Below are 20423 nucleotides of genomic sequence, written 5' to 3'. Positions count from 1 at the left end.
GCAATAGGTATACCGTGTCGCTTTTTTTCACCAGTATCGCATCTTCCCGCATGGTCCAGTATTAGATTAGGCTGGGTCATAATTAGGGTGATCCAAAATCTTGTAAATAGTATATATCTATAATTTTTTTTTTCTTGATTTTTTTTTCTCGTACTATTTTTAAGTAGAGTATAGTTAGGGTGATCCAAATTTTTTTTTTTCAGTATATATATATTTTTTTTCTATTTTTTTTTCTTGGTTTTTTTTTTTTTTTGTTTCTTTCATATTACTCTTTAGTAGAGTAAAACTATATCAATTTTTTTTTTGTTTATTTTTGCATTTTTGTTTTTCTATTTTTGATATTATTTGAAATTACTGTAATTATTTGTAAAATATTTACCAAAAACACCATTGCGGCGATATTTAACCGCAATGGATGAAAATGATAAAGGCGGGGGATGGTCGCTTTCCATCTCAGACGACGAAACTCTTAATTCCTCCTCACACGAAAGTCTCGAGGAAGTTGTGGAAATGGAAACCCTTGACGTCTCAGTTGACTCGCTCTCCAGCAAAAATACTGGAGCATATCCCAAGAAAAGGTATCCCCCACAACCCTCTCCCCCACCATCACCTCCTCGTCCTGCACCCCCGACACCATTGCCCCCAAAAATCTCTGCGCTCCCCCGCCTAAAGGCTTACCCAGAAGCCTCGAAAGGCCCATGGGTTGTTTTTTTCCGGCCCAAACAAAAACCTTTGAACATTCCGAGGATCTCTAAGGATCTAACAACACATTTTTCGGCCGTTACCGATATTTTCAAGGTAACACCAATAAAACTGCGCGTTACCGTTGATGACCGGAAGCAGGCTAACCAAATTGTTGCGTGCGAGCTTTTTTCGTTGGAATACCGAGTCTACATACCCAGTAGTGAGGTAGAAATTGAAGGAGTGGTCACCGAAGCGAGTTTGACTAGTGATGATTTCTTGGGTCCCGATTCCTTCGGAATCTTTAAAAACCGTGCCCTGCCGAAGGTGAAGATATTGGACTGCCTTCAAATGCAGTCAGTATCCGTAGTAGGCTCCAAAAAAACGTATTCCTTGTCAAACTCGTTTCGTGTGACCTTTTCGGGTTCAGCGTTACCTCACTACGTTGCTATTGGCAAGGTTCGGCTGCCTGTACGTCTGTTTGTACCTCGGGTAATGAACTGCTCGAAATGTAAACAACTTGGTCATACATCGGACTACTGCTCGAACAAACCACGCTGCGATCAGTGTGGCGAGCAACATCAAGAGGGCCCTTGCGGTGCTCCTCCAAAATGCGTGTACTGCAAGGAAAGCCTACATACCCTGACTGACTGCCCGAGGTATAAACAGCAGGGAGAAAAACTTAAGCGGTCTCTGCAAGCTCGCTCCAAGAGAACTCTAGCAGAACTCTTGAAGAATACCGCTTCATCTTCTCAGACCACACCAAAAAGCAGTAACACGTTCTCCATTTTGCCAGTTGATGATCTAGACTCTGACTCAGAGGTCGGTGAGGATAGTCCGTTTGTCTTTAAAGGCAATACGAGAAAACGAGCAAAAAAACACACCACCGAAAAGCCTCGTAAGGCCACTCGTACGGACCACCCTTCCACCTTGGAAAAATCAAGAAGTAACGGAAATTCACCGAAACCCATTCCACCGGGTTATAAACCTTGTAATTATGACAAGAACTTTCCGTCACTTCCAGGATCATCTAAAACCCCAGATGTTCCAGTTTTTCGGCCAGAAAATCAGCTGAATAATCAGCAAGAACATGCTCCCATGTTCACGTTTTCTGGTATTGTGGATAGCTTCTTCAGCATATTCAATGTCTCTGACTCAACGAGGAGCATTATTAATTTAGTGCTGCCAATGGTGAAAACTCTTTTGAAGCAACTAGCTTCTAGGTGGTCCTTCCTTGCATCGATCATATCCTTTGATGGATAATTCTCCGAATGAGGTCGGGGATATGATCTCTGTTCTTCAGTGGAACTGTAGAAGTCTTATGCCAAAACTTGACACATTTAAATTTTTAGTTAACAACTCACTTTCTGATGCATTTGCCCTTTGTGAAACATGGCTCTCTTCAGACAACGATCTTGCTTTCCACGATTTCAACATTATACGCCTTGACCGCGCAGATTCGTATGGAGGGGTGCTTCTGGGGATCAACAAGCTCCATTCCTTGTATAGAATCGATCTGCCTTCAGTGACAGGCATTGAAGTAGTTGCATGTCAGGTTAATATTCGAGGTAAATGCCTCAGTATTGCCTCAGTATATCTTCCACCGAAAACCGCGATCTCTCGTCAAAGTTTCGCGGATATCTGCACGGCTATGCCGGAGCCACGGTTGATCTTGGGAGATTTTAACTCTCACGGTACAGGCTGGGGGGAACTGTACGACGACAACCGCTCAACCTTGATATACGACATGTGCGACTTCTTCAAAATGACAATTCTGAACACCGGGGAAGCAACACGAGTAGCCAAACCTCCAGCAAAAATAAGCAGATTAGACCTCTCACTTTGTTCGAGTTCACTATCGTTGGATTGCTCGTGGAAAGTAATTCAAGATCCCTACGGTAGTGACCATTTGCCAATCAAAATTTCTATTACCAATGGTTCATCTTCTACTCGCTCGGTCGACATCGCGTACGATCTTACGAAAAACATTGACTGGCGAAAATTCGCGTCCGCGGTTCTTGATGCCAGTCAATCGGTTGACGTACTTCCTCCGCTGGACGAGTACTCCTTTCTCGCGCGTGTCATCATCGATTCTGCGCTGCGAGCACAGACGAAACGTGTTCCGGGTGTTTCCGTCCGCAAGCGACCTCCCACCCCGTGGTGGGATAAGGATTGCACCGACGCGAACAGCGAGAAGTCCGCCGCGTTTAAACGCTTCCGCAAACACGGTAAGGTCGGGGATTTCGAGCGGTACACCGACCTCGAGAAAACCTTTAAAGACTTAATTAAAGCAAAAAAACGCGGATACTGGCGTCGGTTCGTCGATGGTTTGTCGCGAGAGACTTCCATGAGAACACTCTGGAATGTCGGCAGGAGAATGCGAAACGCGTCATCACCGATTAATGAAGACAAGGAGTACTCGGACAGATGGATTTTCAGCTTCGCGCGGAAAGTTTGCCCGGATTCGGTACCGGTTCAAACCAACGTTCGTGATCGTCCGTCGGGTAATAACGAAATAGATTCCCCGTTTTCGATGGTGGAATTCTCACTTGCTCTCCTTTCATGTAACAATTCAGCTCCAGGAATGGATAGAATCAAGTTCAACTTGCTCAAAAATCTCCCAGACGTCACGAAGAGACGCTTGTTGAACTTATTCAATCAATTTCTGGAGCACAACATTGTTCCGGATGATTGGAGGCAAGTAAGAGTTATCGCCATTCGAAAACCCGGTAAACCCGCGTCGGATTATAACTCGTACCGTCCCATCGCGATGCTGTCCTGTATACGGAAATTGTTGGAGAAAATGATTCTTTTTCGTCTAGACAAATGGGTCGAGTCGAATGGTTTACTTTCAGATACGCAATTTGGATTTCGGAGAGGCAAAGGAACGAGCGACTGTCTTGCGTTGCTTTCAACTGAAATTCAACTGGCCTATGCGCAAAAACAGCAAATGGGTTCAGTTTTCTTGGACATTAAGGGGGCTTTTGATTCTGTTTGTATCGATGTCCTTTCGGATAAACTCCACGATTGTGGGCTTTCACCAATTATGAACAACTATTTGAGCAACTTGTTGTCTGAGAAATATATGAGCTTTTCTCATGGAAACTCGACAACTTCACGAATTAGTTACATGGGTCTCCCCCAGGGCTCATGTTTAAGCCCCCTTCTTTATAATTTTTATGTAAAAGACATTGATGGTTGTCTTGATGAAAATTGCTCGCTTAGGCAGCTTGCAGATGACGGGGTTGTGTCCGTTATAGGGCCAAGTGCACCGGACCTGCAAGGACCATTGCAAGATACCTTAGACAATTTGTCTACTTGGGCAATGAAGCTGGGTATCGAATTCTCTCCGGAGAAAACTGAGTTGGTTGTTTTTTCTAGGAAGCATCATCCTGCACAGTTACAGCTTCAACTAAAGGGTAGAACAATCACTCAAAGTATATCTTTCAAGTATTTAGGTGTCTGGTTCGATTCCAAAAGCACGTGGGGAAAACATATTGCGTATGTGAAACAAAAATGCCAACAAAGAATCAATTTTCTTCGTACAATTACCGGAACTTGGTGGGGAGCACACCCGGAAGATCTGATCAGGTTGTATCGAACAACCATCTTGTCGGTTCTAGAGTACGGTAGCTTCTGCTTTCAATCCGCGGCGAAAACACATATCTTGAAGCTGCAACGAGTTCAATACCGTTGCCTCCGAATCGCGCTTGGCTGTATGCACTCGACGCATACGATGAGCCTCGAAGTACTCGCGGGTGTTCTTCCACTGACAGATCGTTTCGCGGAGCTGTCCTTTCGGTTTCTTATCCGTTGTGAAGTAATGAACCCATTGGTAATAGAAAACTTTGAGAAGCTGCTCGACAGAAATCCTCAAACAAGATTCATGAGTCTCTATTACGATTACATGACGCTGGAGATTGGCCCTTCTTCATTCAATTCCTCTCGTGTTTGCCTCCAAGACTTTTATAGTTCCTCTGTAAATTTTGATCTGACCATGTTGCAAGAAATCCGTGGAATACCAGATCACCATCGGTCGATGGTTGTTCCCTTAATTTTTGCAAACAAGTACCACCATGTTAGTAACAATAAGAGTTTTTTCACAGATGGGTCAACTATAAACGCTTCCACTGGATTTGGAGTATTCAACGAATTTCATAGCGCCTCATATCAACTGCAAAAACCCTGTTCCGTATACGTTGCGGAACTAGCAGCCATATTTTACGCAGTAGAGCAAATTGCCTCACTACCATCTGATCACTATTTTATTTTTACTGATAGCCTTAGCTCGTTGGAGGCTATTCGATCAATGAGGCCGATGAAGCACTCCTCGTATTTCCTGACCGAAATCCGAGCTAAATTGAGTACTTTATCTAACTGCTCCTATACTATCACCTTAGTTTGGGTCCCATCTCATTGCTCAATTCCGGGCAATGAGAAAGCGGACTCGCTAGCTAAGGTGGGCGCTATGGAAGGCGATATTTTTGATCGACAAATCGCCTTTGCGGAATTTTTCTCAATTACCCGTCAGCACGTCCTCACCAACTGGCAACAAAAATGGAATGAGAGTGTTCTGGGAAGATGGTTACATTCTATTCTCCCACAGGTATCGAACAAGCCATGGTTCAAAGGATTGGACATGAGCCGTGACTTTATACGTGTCATATCAAGGCTCATGTCCAATCACTACTCGTTAGACTCGCATTTCTTCCGAATCGGGCTCGCAGGCAGCAATTTGTGCGCTTGTGGTAGTGGCTATCACGATATCGACCACGTGCTTTGGTCATGCACCCTACATTGTGTTGCTAGATCCGAGTTATCCGCATCCCTCAGGGCCCGAGGAAAACAACCTATGCGGCCCGTTAGAGACATCTTGGCGAGCCGAGATCTCGATTATTTTAATTTAATTTATGTGTTTTTAAAACGGATCGATCTGAGGATTTAGTAGTTAGTGTCATCTTGTGTTCTCTCAAGTTGCTAGGTCTCCATCGGTGTACCCCCATGTTTGTCTTTTTCTCCAGTATGTCGCTTAGTTCTAGATCAAGAGCACATTGCTCTAAAAAACCTTGTGTTCTCAATCCCTACCCTGCCACCCGTTTGTTACAATTTGTTACCCCTAACCTCGAGAAAGCCGCGAGTAATCGGCCCCCGCTTTACTAACGTTAGTTTTAAGTAATTTTGTACCCAAACGATGAATATCGGCTCCGCAAAGCTACGGCAAATGAGCCTGGAAAAATAAACGCATTATAAAAAAAAAAAAAAAAACCTTACATTGGATGTAAGGGAAATTTGTTTTGCGTGTACTGTAGATATAATGATTTATAGACAACCGAAACATACCTCATATTCAGAGTACTTCATGAAGAGCCCTTTCTTCTCCGGGATGACTTTGACCAAGATACTAGGTTCACTAGGGCGTCCCTCTCCAGAATCATCACCTGCAAAATAAGATAGAAACATACATTCATGAGCAACCATAAATAACCACTTCGACATCGTGAGCACGTATGTACTTCTTTCATTCATGCTTTCAGAAGGTTTCCCTTTGTTTTGTATGTGTCTGATCCTCAAACATCAGCCGAAACTATTGAATCCACAAGTCGACAGTCAATTCCTTAGCACTATTGCCTCGATCAACAACATGACGACGGCGACTGGTCATAAAATGTATAATCCACAAATCTACGCTTATCAAATACGAAATCGATGACACACTGCTAAACAAGATGCTAATTCAGCCACCAGAAGAGCAACCACCATAACTGTTTCACTTATCACGTCGCCGCCGATCGGCGATCGACGTCGCCAGACAAACCGACAGACACATTTGTAGGTATTCTTATTAGGGTGATACATACAAGTTACTCCACCCAGCTCAAACGATTCCAAATCAGGGCCTGATCACTCTCATATAATTTGAGTTCATTTGGTTGCGAGCTCATACTGCACTTGACGGCCCTTTTAAGTTTGTATGGGAATTAATTATCAGCTGCTTCCAAATGAGTTCAAATGATGGGCGAACGATCAGGGCCTGATTTGAAATCGATCGAGCTGGGTGGAGCAAAATCGGCATCGGTATTGAACCACCCTAGTCTACATCTAGGTGAATCGAGAACAAGATCTCGCACAGTCCGAACTGGAAGGTTGAAAGCGCAAGAGTCGTCATTTTTATTATTTTAACTCGAGACTTGTACGTCCCCCGATAAACAAAGGGCGATCAACGGACGAAGATCTATAACCTACAAGTGCGAGACAAGATCAAAGGTTACTGAACTGTTGATCGGGTAGATGTACTCATTGGCGCCGCCATCACTACTAGAAGCAAATCGTAAAGCGATCTTCTGGGTTGCATCTAAATGTACACTCAATTATGTTTTAACGCGATTTTTTTCTCGCTTCTCTATTTGATCGTGTGATTTCATATTGAAACCAAATTTAATGCAGCTGGTTTAAAAAAAAATCACAAATAAATCAAAGAAAAATAGGGGAAATGGATGTAATGTCGGCCTAAATGCACCTCATTTGGGCCCATACATAAATTCAGCAATCGACTAAATTTTCAATAGCGACCAAATATGGATGTTAGTTCCGTCCCAATGACGCGTTCGTCTAGATATAACTGATAAATAGCAGATTTTTAACGATGGGCCCAATCTTAGATCCATCGGCCAACATTAGAGCCATTAACCCTATATAAAAAAAATTAAAACCGTGCAAAATCAGAATTGATTGCATCGTAAATATGATGTAAACAGAAGTAAATTGCTCAATTACTCAAAATAAAGATGATTTGTCATCTTGTTATCACTTTGAAGACCATCTAGCACCATTGTTTAGTATGGTGCGTGTTGAGTAAATCAAGTTCCGGTGCGTTTTCCGTCGAAAATTGTGAGTATCAATATGTTTGCTTAAAAAAGGCCAAAATGAACATTTATTGAATATTGGCGCCCTATACAACCAATTCTCTATTACCACCAGCATGATACAACCTTTCCTAAGTAAATTCACTTAATTTCCACTTTCATCTTAGTGAAAATCGCACATATTTACCATTTTCTGAAAAATGCAGCTGGTGCAGGAGGTAACCTCTCCCTGTGGGTGCAAACTTGTTATGCATAATTTGCCATGAAAACATCTCCGATCCATACCGAAATAATAACAAATAGTTTTCAAACACGTTTTCTTACACGATTCAAGCAAAAGTTTCCACGGGAAATTATTAGTTTTTCTTTATGGACCGATTTGCCCCAAAAAGCGTCTGTAGCGTATCCTCCTTCTAGTAGTTCTCACTTCGAAATGTAGGTGGCGGAAGCTTGGAAAAGTTTCACTGCAAGGCGCCAATAATGACACGTGAGTTGGTGGAGTTGGTAGGGGAGAACCAAGGCGGATAATCACAAGCAGGCTGGAACCCATGGTCCGCTAGTATTCTTGAGTTATTTGCCGTTAATGTTCATAAAAATTTCACTATTTTGCCATAAAAGGTGCCAAAACAAAACAAGTTTACGGGCGGATTTGGACAGATTTGGACCGGTTTCATACGACCAGAACGTGTATACTGGTCACAAATGCCTTGTCAAATTGATTTCCTACGCAAGCGACGTGAATTTCGCAAATACTCCTTGTTGTAAAATCAATGTAATTTTACTTTGATGAACACCTCCATAAAATTGTTATCCCCAAATAAAGAACATGAGAGCCCAGAGTAGAATTGATGGCGTAAAGCAACACATGTATTTTTATTCTGTGATCAGAAACACGGTTTCAGAACTGAAAAATAAACTGATTTTTCAATAGTTTTTCGCGTTCGGAAACCAATCGTACCACTACCACCACCGCTATACTTGGAAGGAGACATGGAAGAAAATTTTAATTTCTTCGAATCCAATTGGAAAAATTATGCTGTCGCTGTCGGAATGAATGATTGGCCTGAGGGAGAGAACTAGAAGAAAGTCAGTTTCTTACTATCGATAATCGAAACGGATGCTCTCAAACGATATTTCAACTTTGAGCTCAGTGATCAGCAAAAGGCAGCAATTAAAGCGAAGGTGATTCCAGACGTCATCGTTGACCTATGGAATTTTTCTCCGCAGTTCAGGTAACGACTGAAACGATTGATGAATACGTCAGCCGTTTGAAGATACTTGGAAAACCGTGTCGTTTTGGGAACTTGGAGCAGGAAATGGTTGTTCAAGATGGTGTTCAAGATAGTTACGTCCAACACGTGGACGAATTTGAAGACGAAAATGCTTACGATGCCGGATATTAATTTGTCAAAAGCAATTGATCTTTGTCGGATGGAGGAAATCCCTGCACGTCATTCGAAGCAGCTATCGATGGAACCACGAATCGGTACTTTTTTTTTGCTGAATTTGGTCTGTAAAATGTAATTTTTACCGAATGTTTGGTAAAATTTGATGTTTTTTTCCGAGGGAGGCGACACATCTAAATCTCAAATCTAGATGCTCAACAAATCTCACACTAGAGAATCAATCTTCGAAAAATCTTCTTTCATTTCTCGCATCTACTTGCATCGCGCATAATATTTTTGCAGGAAATCTTCAGAATCGTCATCAATCTTCTTTCTATCTACTCAGCGTGCGCGCAGCTAGCCACAGCAAAACACAATCTTTTCTGCATCGTAGATAGAGTCGTCCCCCTCGGTTTTTTCACTTTCCAGCAATTAAAAAAACTGCATTTCGGTAATTTTCTGCAAATTACTGAAATGCAGTTTTTTAATTGCTGGAAAGTGAAAAAACCGAGGGGGACGACTCTATCTACGATGCAGAAACATTACTGATCGAAACTTTAAATGCCTGAAATCCCGCAATACTGTCAAAAATTGACGAATGTACTGTAAAAACAGTCTTTTACAAACCAGACTGTAAAAAGTACCGAACGGTTTGTGTAAATTTTCTATACTGCCAAACTCAACATTTCTCCGTCATTTTAAAATTGAATATTGCGCAGCTCTCCGTAGTTAAAGTGCGTTATTTAATGTAAGTGCCTAAAAATGGAAGACATACTTTAACAAATTGGAGCTCTCGATGGAGGAGCAAGAGATCTTTTCCGTAAGTAAAATTAAAATACATTTTTTTTTTCATTGTGCTTTGTACATGGATCTTCAGATGCATGAAGAACCCATCATTTGGTTTTTTTTTCTGCGGTCAGGCGATTCCGGGACATGTATAAGGGCTCGGGTGCCATGTTAATTGGGACATTGAAAAGGGTCATTTTCAAGAAAATTTCGCGTTTTTTTATTGTACATACCAAAGGTGCCAAATGCGCTATCAGCATATGCGTTTCGTGCAGAGGCACCTTAAGGAAAAGCATGCTCCGAGTTCAGAGCTTGAAGAAGCATGGACTCCAGGTGAACCTGGAAGAAGTCAATTGACATCGAATAAACACAAGGAGGATTGATTATAGCAAAACTTGACATTGACTTCTTGCCGCAAGATATCACTAATACAACCTTGCTAGTGTAACCGTGTAAAATCGATTTGTTTATTATTATCCACCACGAAATCCGCTGACAAGGTGTTCGACTTGACATCGGTTTGTTTTTTTTTTTTTTTTTTTTCAACCAGTAAAACGCATGTATTAGTGAAACTGCTCACTAATACCATAGAGGTAACTCTAAGACCAGAAGGTCCCGAAGAAACGTGCTCAACTTTTTGGCTCAGCTCTGGTACTCTCTTCGGTCCCTAGCTAATCGATGCACCCCTCGAAACATAGGAAAATCCACGAACCCCTCATTTTATCTGTCAAACTTTCATAGCGAATCAAAACAACATAGTGTAGTACTAGAATTTCGAATAGAATGGGGTACGCTTATAGATATACTTGGGACCAATATGGTAGTCAAGTAGTGAGTCAATTTAAAATCGTTAGTTTCCACCGGTTGCTAATACCACAGACAAACAGACATAACACTCGCAAGTTGTTCATCGAACAAGCATTTAACGGACAATTCAAAAGTATCGTAGTTGGTAGTACCGCCACCTGTGGCGCGCATAGTCAATTCCCTTGCGTTTGACGTTTACACACTACCCCCATCTGTTCAGCGTAGTGCCTACCACAGTGTACTCAACAGATGGCGGTAATGTTTTAGCGACAATGTTTTACAGTGAGAAATATTCAATGTGTTATGTCTGTTTGTCTGTGCTAATACTAACGGTGGTTGAGAAGTCTATATACAATCGTCGTAGTCAGGGCTGGTAGCAGGTCACTTTTTAGTGACTTGGTCACTATTTTGAAGCCAGTCACTAAAAAGACACTTTTTACACCAAAAAGTCACTAAAGTCACTATTTCCATTAAAATAGTCACTAAAGTCACTTTTTCACAACTAAAATAGAGTGAAATTAAAAAAAAAATGATACTTGGCACTAAGAAAGTCTACAGTAGTTTTAACAAAGTATACATATCTGTTAAAAAATTGATAATTTTAACCAGGGTGACCAGTGAATCGTGAAACTTTAGAACACCAGGAAAACTATTGGGAAATGCCTTCAATTTCGATTAAAAACCGGAGAAAATATACCTCCTTTCCCAGAAAATAAATGGTAAACCTTGGAAACTTTCCACAGGTGTCTGTGGTCTGGGATATATTTTCAAAAGTCATTCAAGGATGATTAAGTTTTTTTAAAAAATCCAAAGTAAATTTAAGAGAATTTTAAAGGATTCTAGGGATGCCACCAAGACATATCAGAGAAGAATACCAAAGTACAGACTACGAAAGTCCCATGTAAAATTAAGTGCTCTGAAGACCGATTTCTTCATCTCCGCTTAAATCTTAAGCCAGGTTTACCTACATAGTAAAACTTGGCTTAACACATACAAGCGTCGCTTTTGATTATTGTTTAAATTATTAGAGACAAAGCATTAGTATTTTCCATTTAATTCCACTACTTTATTTGCTTATCCTTGACAGATACGCGTATTTTTCAGTGTCTTGTACTAATACTCGACTATTAGTACAAGACACTGAAGAAGTCTGCACATTGTAGACGAAATACGCGTATCTGTCAAGGATATTTAAGCAAATAAAGTAGTGAAATTAAATGGAAAATACTAATCCTTCTCTTTCTCATTATACAGGTATTCCACTAAGACGCCCAAATTCATCAGGATTTTCTTGTTGGATCAGCCGAAACAATTTTGAAAATAATTCCAATATAATTGAGAGTGAATTTTAACGAGAGTTCTGAGAAGAATTATTGAATGAGGATTCTAGGTTCAATTCTAATAAGAACAAAGATGGTCGCTGCGGATTGCTTTAAAATAATTCTGGGTGATTTCTGAAGATACTTCCAAGAGGATTCTTATGAGTTTGAAATAAATTCCCATAAGAATTCCAATGGAATCGAATTTTGAGGGTTCAATTTCAAAGGAATTCTGAGAAGATTGATGGATTTTTGTTTTGAGAATTCTGAGGAAATACTATGGGAATTCTAAGAAGAGTTCGAATTGAATTTCCAATTGAATGCAGGGTAGAAGTCCAAGATTATTCTAAGCAGAAATTTATAAAATTTCGGAAGTCAATTGCATGGAAATTCTAAAGAGAATTCAAATAAATTTAAAATGGATTTATGGAAGGAGCCTTCAGGGAGTTCCTAGAAGAATCAATAAAAAACGAACATATTTAATCTATAATCATGTGTTATTATTTCATACGTGGATTCAACGATTTACATAGTCGGACATGCTTAACGTCAAATATCAGATTTAGTGGAGATTTTATACCATAGACAAGGAAATTAAATTACAGAGTTGATAGTTCCGTTATAGTACGGCAGTGTGAAAATTGTAAATACAGAGTAGAAAGCGAGCAAAGGATAATTTTGAGGAATGTACGAATCAAGTAAATAGTTGTTTACGTCAGATGGCGAGTTGATTGTGAAAGAATCGATAGAACTGTTTCCACACATCGGAGGTACGTGAGCAAATCGGCGATCATTCCTTTTGCCAGTGGTGGCAGGGGGAAACACCCCTCACCATCCGTCATTAACGGATGAGCTTGGTAAAGGAGATGCTCTACCCGATTCGTACCTTCCTCAAAATTGTCCTTTGTTGGCTTTCACACTGCCGTACTATAACGGAACTATCAACTTTTTACTTTCATCTCCTCATCTATCGTATAAAATGTCCACTTTAATTCTGATATTTGATGTTAAGCATTTCCAACTACGAACATAATCTATTTCCAAGAATTTTGTAGATTGTTCTGCAAAGAATTTCAAGAATGCAATAATATTTTTATAAAAACTCATTTGCCTCTAAGTTTAAGAGAAGCGGAATTATTCTAAAAAAGTTTTTGAGATCATTCTGAAGAAATTCTGTGAAAAGAATTTATGGAATTTGATTTTAAGTTCCAGGACATAAAAACTTTACTTTAATATCAAACCGTATTTGAATTTCTAAGTTACACTATAAATGGTCACTTATTTAGTATTTACAAGTCACTATTTGGTCACTATTTCCGTAATTTTAGTCACTAAAGTCACTACTATTATATCGCATCAGCACTACCAGCCCTGCGTAGTTCATTTTAGTAAACAAACTAACACTTCTTCCTTTTGTGGCACCTTTATATTAGCCGCCTAGGAGCAGCAGCAGGTTTGCGGTCAGAGGTGGTCATGGACCAGGGACAGAGGAGGGAGGGGACGAGTATTTAAGCCGGATGCCACTTAGAGTGCAAGAGTTCGAATTGGCTGATTTGACCCCGGGGGTGAATTCTAGTTCTGTCCGGGAAGAGTTCTTCCAGACGTTGCAATTCAATTTAGGGAACTGAGAACTGCATCTACTGGATCAATTTCCGGTCATGTTTCCAGTAGCCGATTGACTGCCTTGGGGTCCAAGACTGCATTAACCGATTATTGCTTTACTGAACGAAAGATTGACAGATGAAGGCAGTTGTTGTTGTTGCTCCGGCGAAGAGTGTAGTGGCCTATAAGAATTCAGCTCGATTTGCGATTTTCTCAGGGATTTTCTTCTTCGCGATCAATAAAGTGGCACACTGAAAGTTATTAGAGTAAACAGATAGATAATTCTGACTCATCTAAGATTATCGATGAATAGTGCATGAAATCGGATGATATCGACATGCGCGGCATTGTGAGTCGAATTTATCCAAAAAATCTGATTTGATTTAAATCTGTTAAATGAAATGTACAGTGGCGTCGCGTAACCTCACTTTTTACCTGTGCACCAACATTCAAAACCAGATTCAATGCCATATTCATACTCGAATCGGTTGAAAAATACACTTAATCTTCTAGTTTACTCGATATCTATCCATTGCTAGCAATCTTCACGAAACATAGACGGCGTTGAGCTTGAGTTTCAATTTCTTCAGTGCACGTTCATTGAACGCGCGTGTTACCTTTAGAACTCAGGTGTACTCTGCACATCGAACGTGATACTTTGTACCTGCACGCAAGTGTGAACATTGAGGCTTGCTATGTTGCAACAGAAAGGGCAGACGAGTGTATGTGTAAAATTATGTTTATTTCTGTTGATTATGATAGTACATTGATTTAACATTTTAATTGATTAGCCTACCTGGCTCTTCATTTTTGTTAAATTTGATATTCTAATTTAATATTTGCTTTTTTCAACTAGTTTACAGAATACCCCTTTGGGGTGTGTTTTGTTTGAATTGAAAAAAGTGATAACCTAGCCTACCTAAACTACAAGTATAACTTAACCTATCGTTGATCTCAGACAGGTGTCTCTGCACCTTTCCAGGATGAATACTCTCCGTTCATCTAATGTCTGAATTCCAGCCAGGAGGTGGATCTCAGAAGTTCTAGTCCGCGGGGAACTGTTTAGGACCATCCTAAGGATCTTGTTCTGGATCCTTTGGAGTTTAAGGTGATGGCATTTGGTGCAATTCTCCCAGATTGGCATCCCGTATTCTATTACGGGAAGGATTATTTGTTTGTAGACAGCAAGCTTATTTTTCAGGGATAGAGAAGAGATTGGATACAAGGGCAGACGAAATCGATGAACGCTTCTTATACGCCTTTAGCCTACACATCTTTCAGAGTAATAACAGACGAGAGGTGAACATGCCAGTTTTATAATTCTTGTTAATATCATTCATTCTTTCCAACGCCAACGCCTGTTTGCTGCACTTGAATACGAACGATGTTTTTTTAAACGCTGAAGCAAACGATGTGCGGACATAAACGTTATTGAGGTGTGTGTATGAGAGAATGGTTATGTAATGCACATCAGTGAAGCTAGTGAAGTGGTTGAGACTAAGGTACTGATGCATGGTCAATAGACTGATGCAAAATTTGACTTTTTCGCTCCACAGTGCTTAAATGGTTTCAAATTGGGTCCTGGTCAGTCTCAGAAAGGTAGAACTCATTTGGATAGAAACAGACTTCGCACAAGCCATTTGAAGTTTACATGTAAATTACCATGGGAAATCTCAACTTTTTGTTCATTGCCTTCTAGTGTTTTTTTCCAAATTGAGCTGTGAAACAGTTCGATGGCCATTCTTATAGAAAATTTTCTCAGCTACAACTTTGCTGAAGATTGTTTCCATGTAAAACGAGACAGGAGAAAGTTATTAATTATTTAAGAGATTGGTAAACTTATGACATGATCAAGCAGCTGCTCTGTAGGCAACAGTGTTGGGAAAATATCAAAAAATCAAATCTCACCAACGCCCAATATCACGCTTGATTTTCGTAAACAAAAATCAACAAACAAGCAACTGTGGTTGATTTTGCAAGCTGTGATTCGTAGCTCGGAATATCAACCTAACAAAACTCACCAATTGCAAATCTCACCAAACTGTGGTGCGATTGAGTTTAATGATTTTTGCTTTACACCCAAATGCAGCCGAAACTTCCATAACGGCTTGCAGCAGTCCCTTCGCGTCTGCCATCGGTGAAGATTAAAAAGAGATAGCAAACTATGCTTTCTCTTTCTAAGAAAACGATGTGCAATGGAATCATTTTTGTGTCGAGTCAACTCTCAGCTTGATTATTGCACGCTGTGAGTAGTCAATATCAAAGGAGCTCGTAAAATCAATATCAAGCATGATATTTTGTTCCAATATCACGCGTGATATTGCGAAAAATATCAATTGATTTCTGATTTTGCCAACACTGGTAGGCAACACTGTATTTTGCAGTGTGACATAGTAGCCATGATTTTTGCGTCCTATTCAACGCCCCAGAAACACCAATGTTGCCTGCTGAGCAGTTGATTGAGCATGATCATAAGACATCAGCGCATTGAACCATTGATAACTTTCGATCCTTGCATTTAATCAAAAAATAGTCTTCAACAAAGTTTTAGCTGGGAAAATTTGCTACAAGTACGGTTGAAAGCTTTTGAAGCAGACCGATATGGTGAATTATTAGATAGACATGAACAAAAATCTTGGTTTTACCATAGTAATTCCCATACAAACTTCAAATGGTTTGTGCCATCTCAGTTTCTCACCAAATTGGTTCAAATTTTGAGAGGTTAGTCAGGATCCGATTTGGAATCGTTTAAGTATTGTGGAGCGAAAATTTCAAATTTTGCATCATTCTAACAGTCAATATCGGTGTCATTTTTTTGATTTTGACTGACAAACGATTGACAATTAAAATCGGTTCCTTGCTATGAAAACAAGAATGACCTATCAAAACCGAAAGCGTCATCATTTCGCAATAGTAATGGAGTAAAACGATATGCAGGGGAAACAAAAAGTAGGAGGGGTCTGATAAGTATGGAAAGATGCGTGGCATTAGAGGGGGGTTAACAATTTGAAAATATTGTGCACGACATATTTGTCCTCTATACTAAACGTCAAAGTTCGACCACTGTTTTTTTCAAGGTTTAGTAGAAAATTATTTTTTTGAACTATTTAAGGAAGAAAATTACCAATTCCATGTAACTGTGAAACATAACATCAAATAACCAGTAGAAGAATTATTTATGGGATGTGTTGACATTTACTTATGGCAGATGATAGCTGACAGCACATGATAGCTTCACAATAACAGCCGCTTCCGCGGTACTTACCAGCAAGAATTTCCTTCCAATAATAGATACTTGGATAAAAATTAGTTTTCCACCACGCTGAAAATGTATCGCGTTTGCCAGTCACACAATAACAACGGAAAGCAAAGCTGAGTCCAAAAACTAACGATGTTTTTCAAACGCTGAAGCAAGCGATGTTCGAACGTAAACATTGCACTCATGCTGGGGTGCAAGTTCATTTGCCTGAGTGCATGCGTGAGCATAGAGTGAATGCTCTGGTAAGTGCAAAAGCCTGCTTACACATGGAGAATTGCACATGAAAATTTTCCATTACAAATGTGGCGAAAAATCATAGGCGGTTCTTATAGAATTCTTAAGTTTATTTGCCTCAGTGTACACGGCCAATCATAGCAACTCAGCGGCTGAGATTAATTTACTCAGAGAATTTTCTTTCCATACGAATAGATTTGGAATAAACTGCAGTTACTCACAAGCAATGAGTAACTGCAGTTTATTCCAAATCTGAGTAAATTTCGTATGGAAAGAAAATTCTCTGAGTCAATTAATCTCAGCCGCTGAGTTGGTATGATTGGCCGTGCATGTAAACAGAGTCTCATAACAATCAACAAGAAGAGGTTAGAACCAGAACTTGGTACCGTGAGAGACCAACATCCGTCCACCTTACATAAAAAGTAGGCGTACGTGTACGGATTGTATTTTTATGCACGGATTTAAATATATCTTTACACCGTATCGCACTCTTGGGATCTGATCTCCGTACGCCCACTGAAACCATATTGATTTTCTTGTTTTCTGTCCACAGCAGTCCACAGATTTTACTACCAACGTAAATAATCAATGCAAAGCGTGTACGAAAACCACATTTGCAACCCATGGCTACAATATGCATTCCAAAGACCAGTAAACGATACAGGCTGACGAAATTATGACAAGCTAATAACCATCAGCGAGTACCAGCAGCAGCTGTTTACATCTGCATATATAGGTGTGTTTGGATACCTGCATTAAACTTTTGCATTATGCCCGCATTTAGTATTCACGACACGAATGGTTTACGCGAACCTGAATGTCCACTTGTGGTGGACCATTAACGGTAATTTTCTGCATGTCTTACGCATGGCGGGTTTTTGTCAAATCATCACAACAACGACGCTGCCGAGCAGACCGCTTAGAAGGGTTCCAATCCAATAATAGCGCTTAGGAAATTTCAATGAAACCTGTTTCAGTTTGCTAAATAACCTGCTGCGTGTTATGAATACTTTCGATTCAATAACATTATAGAGCCAGACTTGGTCTCTGGATCTCAGCAATGATATCATTCTAGCTCAATGTTATTCATCATTATGAAGTTTAGCCCAGAATGAATGAGATAATAAACAAAATGCAGCTTGAAACATGTTTATTGACACAGCCATTTAAAAAAAGCAAGTTTAGACAGGTTGGACAAGCCTGTTATATTAGGTCTGTTCCCGCACTTGCTTTTCTGTTCTTGCTGTAAGTTATACCAACAATCAATACGAAACTAACGATTTTAAATTGGTTCACCACTTTAGTAGCCTATTGACCACTTTGTCAAGCAGTTTTGGCGTGAATTTCTACCAGCGATTTCACAAAACTGGACCAACTAATTTCTATTTTTTTGTGAAACGCACAAATTTTGGCTACTTTTCTCGAGGTTCTAGAAGAAAAAATCTTAAAATAATGTTTCATTTCAAAGTTCGAGTGGTAGTAAACGTCATTTTATCTGCTCGAATGAAGTGGTTAATTGGTCCCACGCAAACGATTAACGTACCCTATTCTAGTTGAAATTCTATTACTACACTATGTTTGTTTTGATTCGCTATGAAAGTTTGACAGATAACATCAGGGGTGTGTGGATTCATGCAGAACATGCAGGGGTGAGTGAACTAGCTTGGGACTGCTTGGGACCGTTGTTCTGGTACTGAGTGAGCCAAAAATAATAATGATTTTCTTCGGGACCCAGTGGTCTTAGAGTTACCTCTATGGTTATACCAACAATCAATACGAAACTAACGATTTTAAATTGGCTCACTACTTGACTAGCCTATTGGTCCCAAGCAAACGATTAACGTATCCCATTCTAGTCGAAATTCTAGTACTACGCAATGTTTGTTTTGATTCGCTATGAAAGTTTGACAGATAAAATGAGAGGTTATTGGTTTTTCCTATGTTTCGAAGGGTGAATCGATTAGCTTGGGACCGAAGAGAGTACCAGAGCTGAGCCAAAAAGTTGAGCACGTTATTTCAGGACCTTCTAGTCTTAGAGTTACCTCTATGGTTATACTCAGAAGTTGCTGTAGACTGTGCAAAAAAATAAGTGTTTTCGAACGAAATTGAAATCGAAAGTGTACCAAAAGTGCTTCTGACCATATTTCGCAGCGAGTTCCTTTTGTTTGCCGTTCGACGACGACGGGTTTGCGAGATAAAAATAAGCTTCGGGAATGTGCTCCCGGATATATTGATTTGGTAAGTACGTTCCAGTTGATGATTGTTCTTAAGTATACATTTTTCGGTTACATTTTCGAGGAGACGTCCGGAGAGCTTTGAGATTTTGGCGTTGTTGCTTTTGTAGGCAGACGCGTTGGTCGGCGATTGCTCGCGGATAGGCGCTCAGTCTCGCGAACAAACTATACCAAATGATAGAGGAATCATGCCTCTACCTGCCGTGTGTTGTAAGTTTTTGAGAAAAATAGCTTTGGTTCGCGGGAGGTCGTTGATTGACGTATTTGTTTCGTTTATTTGCAGAGGCGATTGCGCCCTGGTCTCAAGGTTCTCCGGACGTCACACAGAAAAAAACACTGAGGCGTAAACCAATAAAATATTTTGGTATTATTTAATACGAAATTTCTATTTGTTTCAGTTTATTATGAAGTTTCAAATCAATAAAGAAGCCCATTTAAATCAAACCAACACAATATGTTTAAAAATCTTTTTTTAGTATTGTGTGTGTAGTGCACGTTTCAAACTGTCAGTCTGTATCGACATCATAACATCTTTAATAAAAAAGCAAAAAAGTAAAATGATCATTTTCCTTGGCATTTTCTAATATTCTATCATTACAGGAACCATAAATTGACCTTACTGATAATGGTTATAAATTGTTTATAATCCCTGTTAAACTTCAACTGAAATGGTTATGGAACTTTACATGAACGTTTAATGATAAAGTTTTAACCTTAAGTATTATAGTTTTTTGGAAGTGGACCTTACAAATAATGGGTTGTTAAGAACCATTACCATTCAAAATTCTTGTTTTCTCCATACATTTTCGGAAAGAAAACTATACTAAAACCTTTTAACTTATGGTTTGAGAACATTAATGGTAATGGTTATGGTAACCAGTAAGGTCCATGAATGGTTTTGTAACATCGATCAACTTTATGTGGAATATATCGCGAATTGGTTGCCTGTAAATTACTGATTACCGATTCACGATATATTTCACGTAAAGTTGAGTGATAATACAAAACCATTAATGTACCTTACTGACTACCATAACCATAACCATTAATGTTCTCAAACCATAAGTAAAAACGTTCTAATATAGTTCTCTCTCCGAAAATGTATGGAGAAAACAAGAATTTGGAATGGTAATGGTACTTAACAACCCATTATTTGTAAGGTCCGCTTCCAAAAAACCATAATACATAAGGTTAAAACTTTATAACACAAACGTTCATGTAAAGTTCCATAACCATTTCAGTTGAAGTTTAGC

The 20423-nt window shown here is 39.7% G+C and overlaps 1 protein-coding gene across 2 annotated transcripts in view; it reads right to left on the bottom strand.

Annotated features, from left to right (window-relative positions):
* Positions 1–20423, bottom strand: part of LOC135703164 (sorting nexin-8-like) — a 55413-nt gene that overhangs the window by 11458 nt on the left and 23532 nt on the right. For both annotated transcript variants that reach the window (XM_065224273.1, XM_065224274.1), the window contains exon 2: positions 6022–6119. In XM_065224273.1, coding sequence (XP_065080345.1) covers positions 6022–6119 — 98 coding nt within the window. The remainder of the gene's footprint in view (positions 1–6021; positions 6120–20423) is intronic.

This window comes from Ochlerotatus camptorhynchus, unplaced genomic scaffold (genome assembly GCF_037179485.1).
Source record: "Ochlerotatus camptorhynchus isolate MF236.1 unplaced genomic scaffold, CSIRO-AGI_Acam_v1.1 ptg000209l, whole genome shotgun sequence".
In the NCBI taxonomy this organism is placed as follows: Eukaryota; Metazoa; Arthropoda; class Insecta; order Diptera; family Culicidae; genus Ochlerotatus; species Ochlerotatus camptorhynchus.
Note: the sequence above shows the minus strand (reverse complement) of the source record. Positions and strands in the feature narration are given on the sequence as shown.